General features: G+C 54.8%; 1 protein-coding gene across 1 annotated transcript; it reads left to right on the plus strand.

Annotated features, from left to right (window-relative positions):
• The first annotated feature begins 8,608 nt into the window (after nucleotides 1-8,608).
• Nucleotides 8,609-12,386, plus strand: LOC123082203 (probable methyltransferase PMT26). Its single transcript, XM_044504584.1, has 3 exons — nucleotides 8,609-9,109; nucleotides 9,210-11,746; nucleotides 11,839-12,386. Exons 2-3 carry the CDS (start codon nucleotides 9,288-9,290, stop codon nucleotides 12,062-12,064), a joined length of 2,685 nt encoding a protein of 894 aa, XP_044360519.1. The 5' UTR covers nucleotides 8,609-9,109; nucleotides 9,210-9,287; the 3' UTR covers nucleotides 12,065-12,386.
• The last annotated feature ends 1,083 nt before the right edge of the window (nucleotides 12,387-13,469 follow it).

Genomic DNA, 13,469 nt, shown 5'->3' on the forward strand with positions numbered 1-13,469 from the left:
CATGCCGGACTCGGCGGCCACCACGTAGCAGCCCGGGCTCTTGTAAGTAAGGCCTTCCGTACAGGTTTTTATTAGTCGACGGCCTGGGCAGATACACAACATCTGGTTCAACATTGTGTTGGTTGCCAGCTTTTTGCAAACCAAAGCCACATGCCACCTACTGCCCTCCAAACCATCCCCATTACTTGGACCTTGGCGGTCTGGGGGCTCGATATGGTCAGACCCCTCAAAGGGGGAACCCATAAGAGAAAATACTTACTGGTCATGGTGGACAAATTCACCAAATGGATAGAAGCCAAACCTGTTAAATCAACTGAATCCAGACCGGTGATAGACTTCATAACCGGGGTTGTACACCATTATGGCATTCCCCACAACATCATCACTAACAATGGCACGAACTTTACAGCCGACGAGGTGAAACTTTGGTGCAGCAACATGGGCATCAAGCTCGATTATGCTTCTGTCTATCATCTGCAAACTAACTGTCAAGTCGAACGGGCGAATGGTCTTATCATGAGTGGTATTAAACCCAGATTAGTCCGGTCCTTCAAGGAATCAGACACCCATTGGGTAGAGGAGCTCAACTCCGTACTATGGGGGCTGCGGACCACGCCAAATCGCACTACCGGATACACACCATTTTTTATGGTGTACGGCGCTGAGGCGGTGCTACCTTGCGACATAATTCATGACTCACCTCGAGTGCGTATGTACGAAGAAAGAGAGGCCAAGCTCGATCGGCAGGACAGTTTGGATGCCCTGGAGGAGGAGCGCGGCGTGGCAAAAGCCCGTTCTGCATTCTATCAATAACAGGCTCGAAGGTATCAAAGCAGAGAAGTGCGGGCCAAAACCTATAATGTTGGTGAACTAGTTATGCGCCTGCCGGAGAAGAAAAAGAACAAGCTCAAGCCCAAATGGGAAGGTCCCTTCATTATCGACCAGGTTCTGACCGGTGGAGCGTACCGTCCGCGGGATGCATCGAATAATCGACTCGAGCCAAACCCATGGAACGCAGCCAAACTCCGAAGATTCTACGCCTAGTGCCAGACTCTATGTTCGTCTCCTTACCTCCATGAATTTTTTGGCACATCTGTTTTTCCCTCTTTCTTTCTCTCTCTCTTTTCTCTTCAAAGCCCTAAAGGTCTAAACCTATGTCTTGGTTACACAATCTCGACACGCTAACCGCGCTCAATATACCTGGGGGCTTCCTATACAGAAGCTTAATCTAATTATTTTTCCGGGCTTTATGCCCCGCACATGTGTTATTCTTCCGCATGTACCCTTTTTTCGCCATTATATGCATCGATATGACTTAAGTTTTGGCCAAGCTGGGTTGCCTGGCTCTTGTGTTTATGCCCTACGTTCCCGTTAATTCGGCTAGGGCATAAGGGGAGCACCTCTGCGATTGTTACTGCCGGGTCAGCCGGATGTGTACCTCAGACTGGGTGAAGCCGAAAGCTAGCATTCTTAAGGGAATATTCGGTCGGTGAATAAAAGACGACTTTCATTTAAATTACTACACGCCTCCAGATGCTTTTAACCTGCGTCTCGCAGTTCGGACATGCACATTAGGGCATGCGTACCCAGGGAAAGGAACGCTTAACGGGACTATTCTCCCTGGAAGATGTTTCTTACTACCCATGTAATATAACATAGCTAGTTGGGTACTTGTCTGTTTAAGCACTTATGATCCCTACGCCTGGTTTCCATGCATACCCCGGTTTTTATATAACCGAGTGGGTATTCGGATACACTCCGGACTATCGGGTCCAGAGGTCGAAGCGAAAAGGTCCGCCATGACAAATGATTTACAATCCGTCTAGGGACATTACATATGTCACTTGAAGTACACAGTCACTAAGACTGATTAAATTCTTCTTCTATACCATCCAACAGGCTGTCTAGCATACAATCCTGTTGGGAATACTTTGCGACTAACTCTACTTGATCATACACTAAACTGACAGGGATCTCTTTCCCATCGGGCCCCACAGGTCTGACCTCGGCCATGTGGTTTGGGTCAACCTTGGTGTATCGTGTCTTCACCATAGCCCAGGCTTGCCGTGCACCTTGTCAGCAGGCTGATATCTTCCATAACTGGAAGCGCCGTCGTGCTCCCTTCAGCTTCTCTATAAGCTCCCCTATGCCTCCTGGCGGGGACACGGACGGCCACAAGGCTTGGGAAATACTCTTCATCACCTGCTGAACTTTTTCGTGCAGTTGTGAGAGCTCTGGTAGAAGATCACCCGAGCACCCGGGCATTTCCTCCGCGGGACGACCCGTCAGCATACCTGCAGATATAACACTGTTATCAGGCTTCTTCGCCGAACTACTTTAAAAAGTTCGTTCAAGCACTTACTAAAAATGTCGTGCTGAAGCCGTTTATTCTTGTTCACGGAGTCCGCAAGCTGGGCTCGGACGTCCTTCAGTTCCACGCCCAGCCGGATATTGGCATCTTGGAGATCATTTTTCTCCTGCCTGACTCGCATCAGCACGCGCTCACCAGCGTTTCACTGTCGATCATCACGTGTCGTATCCGCCTCCACGGCCTCCGAATTCACTCCAGGGCCACCTGCAACATCTATTGTTAGGTGTGCATATGCGCCGCATACTACCTGGTACTGATATTCTTTGCAATAGACAAAGGAGTTACCAGGGGGACCCTTTTGGGACTCCTTCAATGCGGCAACAGCGGCTTCCAGCTAGGCCTTGCACTCGTCCATCTCTTGAGACAGTTGGGAATTCTTCTCCGTAAGAACCTGCACAAATATTGATCCTTAAATCAGTTGCGTCAACTATTTCAAGTCTCAGGGGCTACTGATACATATAATCGTCAGACTTACCTACCCGTACATCCCTTACATACTGGTCCATGGCTCTAGCTAGACCATTTTGAGCAGCACGGAGGTACGCGTCTCCAGAATTGAAGGCATCAAATGCCTCTGGTGAGAAGCAAGCGTCACGGAGTACGGCCCGGCGACGCCTATGATTCATGGCGCTCTCCACTTCTGAATTTGTAGCGGACAGTCTATCCGCATCCTTTGTAGGAGGAGTATCCAGCGTCCGCCCCATGTCGGCTTCCGCCTCTATGTCCGGCCCTGGAGCCCGACTGGTGGAAGCGTGATCGGCAGCCTCTCCGGACATATTCCGGCGAGCGTTTTTTCTATTAAAGAAACATGGATGTCATTACATTTTGAGAAAGACAACAACCACGGAGCGGGTTTTTTTGTCATACCTCTGCGCTGGCGTCTCCGTCCTGACCGCCTTCCTTTTTGGCCTACCCGGCCTCGGTGCCTCTTGTTGGCGCGTTGCTGCGGGTTCGGCATGGCGTACCGAATGCCTTCCCTGTAAAACACCCTATGTATATGGTAGGAGAAGTGTCTAAAAGGGGATCCTAGTTTTTGGAGTTGGGATTCTAGTTTTTCTTACGTGCGACGCAGGGAGCAGTCCGGGATAGTCGGCCGTAATGGCCACCATGGCGTCATCACAACTCAATTGGTAGAACTACATGTCTATCAGCTCCACGAATATGTCCAGATCTTCTTCAAGTCTGGGACCGAGGGCCCGGTCAGGGTCCTCTGGTTGTGGAGATGGGATGTTGACCTTCCTTACAGCTTTTCGCAGTTCCTGCCGTAAAATGGCAAGGTAAGTACCTACGACAAAAAATATGGGAAGAATGGGAGTAAGGAGATATAACTCAGCCAACTTGGAGGGTTGTACATGGAGAATCCATCCCGTGGCTTGATGCGGATGAACTCCTCTTCCTCTCCCTTGAACAACTCGGACATAATTTTTGCTAAAGCAGTAGCGGAGTCCGGTCCCTTACGCCCGCAACAGGTGGCATCATCTTCCCCGTTAGAACACCACTGGGGGTGCCCTCGATATTGAAGTGGCTGCACTCCCCGCATTATGCATATTGACATAACCTCGATTACTGTCAATCCTGATTGAGCCAGCACTTTAATCCGGTTCATCAGGTAAAGGACTTCTCCGTTGTCTTCATCCTGGGGGCTCCATGGGCGCCAGCTTCGGCGTTTCTTCAGAGGAGCATTGTTGAACTCAGGAAGACCCCACCAAACAGGGTCCGGAAGGGGGACGTCCTCCATATAAAACCATTCCGAAGGCCAGTCTTCAGACGTCTTCTTCGGAGTGCCGGACAGGTATCCAGTTCCGGCGATGCGCCATATTCCGGCTCCGCCCACTTGATAAAGCGACCCCTTCTATGTGCAAGGGACGAGGCAAAATAACCTCTTCCACAGCTCGAAATGAGCCTCGCAGCCCAGGAATAACTCGCAAAGGGCAACGTAGCCGGCGATGTGTAATATGGAAGCAGGGGTGAAATTATGCAGTTGGAGGCCGTAAAACTCCAGGAGGCCACGGAGGAACGGATGAATTGGAAATCCAAGTCCCCTTAATAATTAAGGAACAAGGCACACCTGCTCCCCCGTGGAGGGGCTGGGGAAGCTCTCCGCTTGCTCCCCGCCATTGTAGGTGGCGAGCCCGGCTTGGATGGGAACCATATGAGCTGGAGGAAGAAATCCCTGAGTCTGCAGTTCGACTAATCGACTGTGTGGGACGGAGCATCTCTCCCAATCACCAGGCTTAGGGCTACGGGGGCGAGAAGAGGATCTGCGGTGGTCGGCCATGTTGGAATGGATTTTTCTGAAGCGCGCTCCGATGGATTCTCGCCATGGGAGGATGGTATGGATTGGATCTAAGAATCCCCATCCCTTTAATAGACAATTTATTTATCTGGCTAGGGGGTGAATGTAAAAACGCCATGGCTCCTCGTATTCATTCGACGCGTGGAATATAGCCCTTATTGGGCGCAGAAGCCAAGAAGTCCAACATTTATGGGTCCGAACACTACTTAACAAACATTCAAAATTTGAGAAGAACCCGCCTTGCAATGCCGAAGACAATACTGCGTGCCGGACTTGACGTCATTGAAGCCTGGTTCGGGGGCTATTGAGGGAGTCCTGGATTAGGGGGTCTCCGGACAGCCGGACTATATCCTTTGGCCGGACTGTTGGACCATGAAGATACAAGATTGAAGACTTCGTCCCATGTCCGGATGGGACTCTACTTGGCATGGAAGGCAAGCTAGGCAATACGGATATGGATATCTCCCCCTTTGTAACCGACCTTGTGTAACCCTAGCCCCCTCCGGTGTCTATATAAACTGGAGGGTTTTAGTCCATAGGACAACATACAATCATACCATAGGCTAGCTTCTAGGGTTTAGCCTCTCTGATCTTGTGGTAGATCTACTCTTGTAATACTCATATCATCAAGAATAATCAAGCAGGAACTAGGGTATTACCTCCATAGAGAGGGCCCGAACCTGGGTAAACATTGTGTCCCCTGTCTCCTATTACCATCGACCTTAGACGCATAGTTCGGGACCCCCTACCCGAGATCCGCCGGTTTTGACACCGACAGTGACCTTAGCAGTGATCGAGAAGCAACACATGACCTGTGTGTCGAGCTGCACAACGCTCTTCTCCCAGAGGATCGCCGCGCCTCCTCTGGTTCCTACTGCTGGCAGGACCGCACAACCATCCACCCTGTTCCCTCCTAGTTCATGCACAATGCTGGACGACCATGATTCCAGCTTCATCTCTTGTAGGCAAAGAATTGGAGTTTTGCGAGAGGTAGCAAGTTCACAAACTGCAGCTCTCCTCACCGGCGAGTTCAGGCCTCTGACATCACGACATGAGGGAGAATTGGGTGTTATTCATTGGGCATAGGCAAATTCTCCAACAACATCACAATTCTATTGATGAGCAAGTGATACAGGTACACAACCAGCTTAACAGGGGCGTGCCAGAGGCCACCAATAGGCCCCAAGATCCTCTGGCACAGAAGCGATCCTCAAATCCTGGTTCTAACACAATGGAGAACTAACATGGAACCTAACTCTACTCGGCTTAAGGCCAAGCGCTGCTAGAGACTAAAACTAACATAGACGAAATTACTATAGTCGACTAACATAACTAAACTACAGCTTCAGCGGCGACATCCGGGCTGGACATGGCCCCGGCGATGTGTAGCGCCTCCGGGTCGAGGCGTGTGAGCTTGGTGATGATGGAGATATCCTCCTCTGACAACGGCTCGTCGAAGCGTTTGATGGGGGCTTCAGCCGCCTTCGCTGTCATGGCCTCCTTCAGCCCCAGCAGGCCGAGCTTCTTGACCAGTAACATGGAAGCACGCTGCGCAACAGACACGTTAGAGCCGAGGTCTGCCTACCGCGCGCTCTCCCTGGTCGGTCCTGAACAGGCCTGGGCCTTGGGCGGTGCTGAGGTACGTCGAGCTGGAGGGTGGTGCACGAGGGGGGCGAGGTATTGGTGAAGAGGCCGTTCTGCCTGTCATTCCTGTCGCTGCTGAGGAGCTGGAGCTACTGGACCTGCTGCATCATGGCGCCAAGCTGAACTTTAGTGAAGACCGTCGAAGGCGTGGCGTGGTAGGCCATAGCCGAGGGGCCGGGTGCGAACTCGAGCGGAGTAGCAAGTGTAGAGACGATCGCCTGGTCGATCTCGTGGTAGCTGCAGTCTGCGTGGATGGGCTGGAGAGGCATGTGGTCCGCCGAGTCGAAGAAGTCGGTGACGGGGTCAATGGCCTCCACCGCCGTGAGGGGTGCGCCATCATCTCCGGAGCCGCGATGCTTGGTCCAACAACAGCGGCAGAGGCGGGGTGGCTCTGAGGCTGCTGCCAGCATGGCGGTTGTCCTTGCTTTGGCGTCTGCTGGTAGGCATCCTGCTCCGCTGACGTGCGGAGCCGCCGTTGCCCCTTCATGGCGGTTGCTCGTGCCAGCCATGGCCGCGGCCTAGGAGCGTGCCCTTCCAGGAGCGGTGGAATTGTCGTCGTGGTCCCGGCGAGGCCTGATTTGAAGCCCTCCACAGCCATAGGAGCCGACCACCGGAGGGTGGCGCCTGCCCTGCCCCTGGCCATCCTCGATGTGCATCCACCACGTCCCCGGGTAGACCCGCGGGAACGGGCGATTGTCCTCGGACCCAGAGGACGGGATGATGCTCTGGCCCGAGTGCGAGGCGCGCAGCGACAACGACGTCCAATCTTCAACGCGGTCAACATGGATGAGCATGACGTTGCGCCGGACATGAGGATGGGGGAATCTCATGGCTCGGCGGCGAGAAGCTCAGCATGGCCTCGACTCGACCGGCACCGCGCGCCAGATGGTGTGCTTGGTGGGGATGAAAGCGACGTCGTACACCCACACCCAGCACGCGAAAGTCCGCATGTGGTCGCACTCGAGCGTGCGGCTGTCGAGCCAGTCGAGGATGCACTTGTCGCCGAGCACCTTCGCCGCCCCCTTGACGGACCACAGGTGCATGGGCATCTTTTCGATGACGACGCAGACGTGGAGGAGGAAGTCTTTGTGGTCGGCGTGGTCATCCTCATGCCACGACTTGATGGTGAAGATGACACCATCGACGTTGATGGAGCCCAGGCGGACGACGTTGTCCCGGTGCGCCGGCAGCTCGAAGTGGACGAGGAAGTCCTCGGGGGTCGTGGCTGGTCACTCACAGCAGGTGCGCCGGGGTGCGGAGCACGGAGTGGAATGCGCGGCCGATGGACATGGAGCTCGACGCATGCCGCTCGGCCATGGAGATCAGGAGGACGGCGTGGCGGCGTAGGAGGAACATCTGATGCTCCATCTCTGACGACTCGATCACCACCTTGTGGCTGTCCCTTGGCCGACGCGTTGGGTCGGTGTGGCAGTAGCGGTCCATGACCGGCGCAGGTGATGGTGGTGTGGGGAAGCGAAGCCTTTCGCGAACAAGAGCGCGGCTAGCAGCGGGTGCCAGCCCACCACTACGGCCTCGCCGGACTTGGGGGCGGTCCTTGGCGATTTTGCCCGGCAGTTTGCATTCAATGCAGTGGATGGGGTCTCTACAATCTACGCGGCGATGCTTGGAGCTGAGGCACCGGAAGCAGAGCCCCCTGAACCGCCTTAAGAAGGCTGCGCGGTCGGCGTCCGCATTGAAAGAGAGCCGCTGGCCTCGGGGGCGCCACGTGCGCCCGGGGGAGGCATGGGCGCGCGCGGTGGCGCGACGTGAGTTGCGGGATAGGACCGGCGTCCATTCATCAGCTTGGCCCAAAGAGGTGTGGCCGGCGGGGGGTGGAGGGCAGATCACAATGGACTTTACGCGGGGCTGCTCCATCGGGCGATTCCTACTATTAACCGGCGTGGAGAGGGCGTCCGCGGCCCCGGAGCAGGATACACGGCGGAGGACCAGGGATGGCCGCTGACGAGTTGGGGGCGGCGAAGAGACCGGATCCACGGACAAACCCCCGGACAAACGCAGATCTGGAATGGAGGCGGGCTGGCCCCATCCTTCGCTGCCACGCGAGCTGGATCTGGCAGAGCCACGGGAGCGCACTGAGCGACCACTACAGCCGAAGTGGCCGGCGGTGCTAGGAAGGGGTGGGAACAAGGAGCAGCTCTCACTCACCTAGACCCCAAAACCGGGGCAACCGAGCGAGGAGAAGTAACATACAACTCATGTATCATTATCACCCTCCGGCACTACCCTAGTCTGTGAAAAAAAACCTTACGGGCGGAGTAGGATACAATGGGGTGGTGCGCTTTTGGGAGGAGGGAATGTTACCACCAGCTTGTGACGGCCTTTGTGTTGGAGATATGTGCATGATGTTGCTTTTGGTTGAACTTAGCTTTTGGATAATGATTATCATGTTTTATTCGTGCATTTCTGTCCCTATTATATGCCCAAATTTGGATCGGAAAACTGAAAGTATGGATTTGAAATGTTGGTGAAGTTTTTTATGTTGAAACCTGAAAAGCTTGGCTTATTTGAAAAGCACATGCACATACAGGACACTGGTGCTGCATGCGGAAGCAACGAAACCGGGGAGTGTCCTCCACTTGTCTCCCCTCACTCCCCGCTTAACGCTCCCTTCCCTCCGTCCGAGCTCTCCTCCCCTTGAAAGCCACGCAATTATTCCGACAGCCCAAGAACAGGCTAACGCCATGCATCCATGCTCTTGTTGCTAGGTATTGAAGTGACCGGGAGATCATTGCGGGCCAGTGTTCCTGATCAGGAGAAATCGTGCCACTAATTTCGAGGTATTATGGATGGTTACACACATTGTCTTCCCTTTGCTTAGTTTCCTGAAATTTTGCTGTTCATCGCCATGGCGGCATTTTGAATGCTGTGGTGTTTCAGGATCTGACCTCTGCGTGCGGGCAGAGGGTGAGGAAGCATATATGAACGGAGTTGCATGAGGTGAAGGGGGACGAGACGATGGCCCTGTTCGATCGGAACCAGAGGCAGCGGTCGTCGCTCTTCTCGACGGCGACCGTCGTCGTCTTCGCAGTGCTCTGCCTCGTCGGCTTCTGGATGGTCTCCCCTCCGTCGCCGGAGGCCGTCCCGGCGGCCACGGTGACGGCGTCCACGGCGGACGTCAAGAAGGCGGCGGAGGCCGTCGTGAAGGAGAAGGAGGAGGACCGCTCCATCGACGCCACCAACAACTTCAAGCAGGACAGTGCCAACGTCGTCGCGGAGGCCACCACGGCCGCTGTGGAGGCCGAGAAGCCCACCGTGGACGCCAAGGGCGGCGAGGCCGACGGCGAGAAGCCGGCGTCCAAGAACCAGTCGTTCGATGACGAGAACGGCAGGACGGAGGGCGGGGAGCTCGTGAAGCCGGAAACCGCCGAGACGGACGGCGCCGCCGCTGCCGCTGCCGCCGTGGCTGCTTCCCAGGGGAAGAGCGTGGAGGACACGGTGACAGACGTGAAGGAGCAGGCTTCTACCGACACCAAGGAAAGCGCAGGCAGCGGCGGTCAGGACGCGAACACTGAGAAGTCGCCGGCTGACACCAAGGAGAGCATCGTCAGCCAGGAGGAAAACCCGAAGGAGGCCGCCGGCGGCGGCTCTTCAAAGAAGCAGACCTTCGACGACGAGAACGGCAAGATGGAAGGCGTCGACGTGGTGAAGGATGACGGCAACAAGACGTTCATCTCAGAGGACAATGCCAAGCCAATCATGGAGGAGACGACCACCGCCGTCACGGACAAGACGGAGGACGCGGCGGCGGCCGTGGTATCGACCGAAGCCTCCGCCGTCACTAATCCCGACGATACGAAGACGTCGGACGTTGTCGAGGAAGAGCAGAAGCTTCTTCCGGAGACTCTGGAGAACGGGCAGGCGGAGCTGCTGATGGAGCGGGCGGCGCAGAACGGGTCGTTCACGACGCAGGCGGCGGAGTCGACAAACGAGCAGAAGACGCGCGCCGAGAAGAAAAAGAATAAGAAGAAGAAGAAGAAAGCGGCAAGCAAGGCGGAAGCGGAAGCGGAACCGGAGGCGGCGGTGTCGTTGCCGGCGCACGTCTGGAAGCTGTGCAACACGAGCACAGGCGAGGACTACATCCCGTGCCTGGACAACGAGGCCGCCATCAAGAAGCTCAAGACCGACATTCACTACGAGCACCGGGAGCGGCACTGCCCCGCCCACCCGCCGACGTGCCTCGTCCCGGCGCCGCTGTCCTACAAAGATCCCATCCGGTGGCCAGTCAGCCGCAGCAAGATCTGGTACCACAACGTTCCGCACACGCAGCTGGCGGAATTCAAGAAGCGTCAGAACTGGGTGAAGGTCTCCGGCGAGTACCTCACGTTCCCCGGCGGAGGCACGCAGTTCAAGACCGGCGGCGCGCTGCACTACATCGACCTGATCCAGCAGGCGTTCCCGGAGGTGGCTTGGGGCCGCCGGAGCAGGGTGGTGCTGGACGTGGGGTGCGGCGTGGCCAGCTTCGGCGGGTTCATGTTCGAGCGGGGCGTGCTGACCATGTCGTTCGCGCCCAAGGACGAGCACGAGGCGCAGGTGCAGTTCGCGCTGGAGCGCGGCATCCCGGCCATCTCCGCCGTCATGGGCACCAAGCGGCTCCAGTTCCCGAGCAACGTGTTCGACATAGTCCACTGCGCCCGGTGCCGAGTCCCCTGGCACATCAACGGCGGATTGCTCCTCCTGGAGGTGAACCGCCTGGTCCGGCCCGGCGGTTTCTTCGTGTGGTCCGCCACCCCCGTGTACCAGAAGCTCCCCGAGGACGTGGAGATCTGGGGCGAGATGGTGAAGCTGACCAAGGCCATGTGCTGGGAGATGGTGGCGAAGACCAGGGACACCATCGACCGGGTGGGCCTCGTCATCTTCCGGAAGCCGATGAGCAACCATTGCTACGAGACACGGCGGCAGACGGAGCCTCCGCTGTGCCACCCGTCCGACGACCCCAACGCGGCGTGGAACATCTCGCTGCGGGCGTGCATGCACCGCGTCCCCACCGACCCGTCGGTGCGCGGGTCGCGGTGGCCGCAGCAGTGGCCGGAGCGGGCGGAGAAGGCGCCCTACTGGCTGAACAGCAGCCAGGTGGGCGTGTACGGGAAGGCGGCGCCCGAGGACTTCGCGGCGGACTACGCGCACTGGAAGAAGGTGGTCCAGAACTCGTACCTGGCCGGCATGGGCATCGACTGGAAGAGCGTCCGGAACGTGATGGACATGCGGGCCGTGTACGGCGGGCTGGCGGCGGCGCTGCGGGACATGAACGTGTGGGTGATGAACACGGTGAACATCGACTCGCCGGACACGCTGCCGGTGATCTACGAGCGGGGCATGTTCGGGATATACCACGACTGGTGCGAGTCCTTCAGCACCTACCCTCGCTCCTACGACCTCCTCCACGCCGACCACCTCTTCTCCAAGCTCAAGGCCAGGTTGGCATTCCACCCTCTACTACGCCGTCGGACTGATCGCCATTGGACTGATCGCCATTGGACTACAACTAAGAAATTTTTGGGTGTGGTAGGTGTAAGGTGTTGCCGGTGCTGGTGGAGGTGGACCGGATCCTGAGGCCGAACGGGAAGCTGATCGTGCGGGACGACAAGGAGACGGTGGACGAGATCGTGGAGGGGGTGAGGTCGATGCACTGGGAGGTGAGGATGACGGTGTCCAAGCGCAAGGAGGCCATGCTCTGCGCGAGGAAGACCATGTGGCGGCCCACGGAAATCGAGCCGGGGCCGCCCACAAGATAACCTCACCTCGCCTCGCCAGTGATCGGAGTTAACAGCTAGCGCGCCACTCGCGAGTAATTCGTCTGATTGATTGGCTGATATAGGTTTCAAAAAATAAGCTTGTCTAGATGAAGATGAAGTGCGTACATAGGTTCTGTTGGGTCGGCCGGTGTCTAATTAGTTCTTCTTTCTAAGGTTTTTCCTCCAGTGTGAATTGCCATCTGTTGTATTGCGATGGAATAGTACGTAGGTGTATGTGTGGCATGTTTGTATGTATGTATGCTATTGGGAACCAACACTTATATGACTTATAATCTAATACATAGCTAAGAGATTGATCCCCACTTAGTTACACCCTACGGTTTCTCTGCTCTCCTATGATTTTTATCGGCTATCTGCTTATTGGCGCACCTCTCCACGGTTCTGTACACTTCACTTTCGGTAATAGATTTCATTTACCGCAACGGGCCTACTAAAAATCAGTCTATTGAGATTTAACCAAGTCTCAATCAACCATGCAGCATTTTGTGCCATCATTTGCAACATTTTTTTCCTATCGGTCGCAACATCCATCTTGCTGGTTGTAGCATGTCTTCCCTCATTGGTTGTAGCACGTCATCGCATCGGTTGCAACATCTTTCATTGACGGTTGTAGCATTTCAGTTAGAACGGTTGTAGCATTTATTGTTGTTGCTTGCAATACAGTTGCAACATTTTTTCGCCGCCGTTTGTAGCATCCAACCGTGCAGATTGTAGCAAAAAAAAACACACTCACGTCACTCGATTGAGACTTCGTTAAATCTCAGTCGACTGAGTTCTAGACACACCCTTATCATAAACTCTCGGTTTATCATCGCCCGCTTAATCCGAACCCTTCACCTTTCATATCAACCACAACTTCATGCCACCGATCACAATTTTCATTTCCATGTATCTAGTTGAAATGTTTACATAATTTTGGAACGGGTCTTTTATGAGTTTGCATGTGCATATATTCAGTAGGCTCTTCATACCATTGCGGCCTGAAAAGATGGAACTTAAGTTTGTTAGCTAGCAAAACTGACTAGTTTCATAGTCGATTTGCTGCGTGGAAACTCTGCGTGACAAGTTGCACGTGTGCTTTCTCAATATTGTCTCTAATTCTTAATCGTATTCTTACTAAAAACTATGGCATATATTTATGTTTTGCATCAAGATATTTTATGATTTTCTTTTCTTCACAAGGTTACAGTTTTGTAAACGATATTGCTATTCTCTGATGAATAACACTGTATTTTTGTCAGAAAAGTACTTTGCACAAAGGTACATGACTTCTGATAGTCTATTAGTACTTAGTAGTGACAGAGCCACAAAAAATCCTTGGGGAGAGGGGAGCTGTAATATAAACCTCCCCCAAAAAATGTTCAGAACTTCGTCCAAGATTAGG

The sequence above is a fragment of the Triticum aestivum genome, chromosome 4A, assembly GCF_018294505.1.
Source record: "Triticum aestivum cultivar Chinese Spring chromosome 4A, IWGSC CS RefSeq v2.1, whole genome shotgun sequence".
NCBI classification, from domain to species: Eukaryota; Viridiplantae; Streptophyta; class Magnoliopsida; order Poales; family Poaceae; genus Triticum; species Triticum aestivum.

Bases quoted from the DNA above. Each gene is read 5' to 3' on its own strand.
- LOC123082203 (XM_044504584.1), top strand. From the start codon at position 9,288: ATGGCCCTGTTCGATCGGAACCAGAGGCAGCGGTCGTCGCTCTTCTCG. The intron at 11,747-11,838 runs GTTGGCATTCCA...TGGGTGTGGTAG, and splicing joins TTCTCCAAGCTCAAGGCCAG to GTGTAAGGTGTTGCCGGTGC.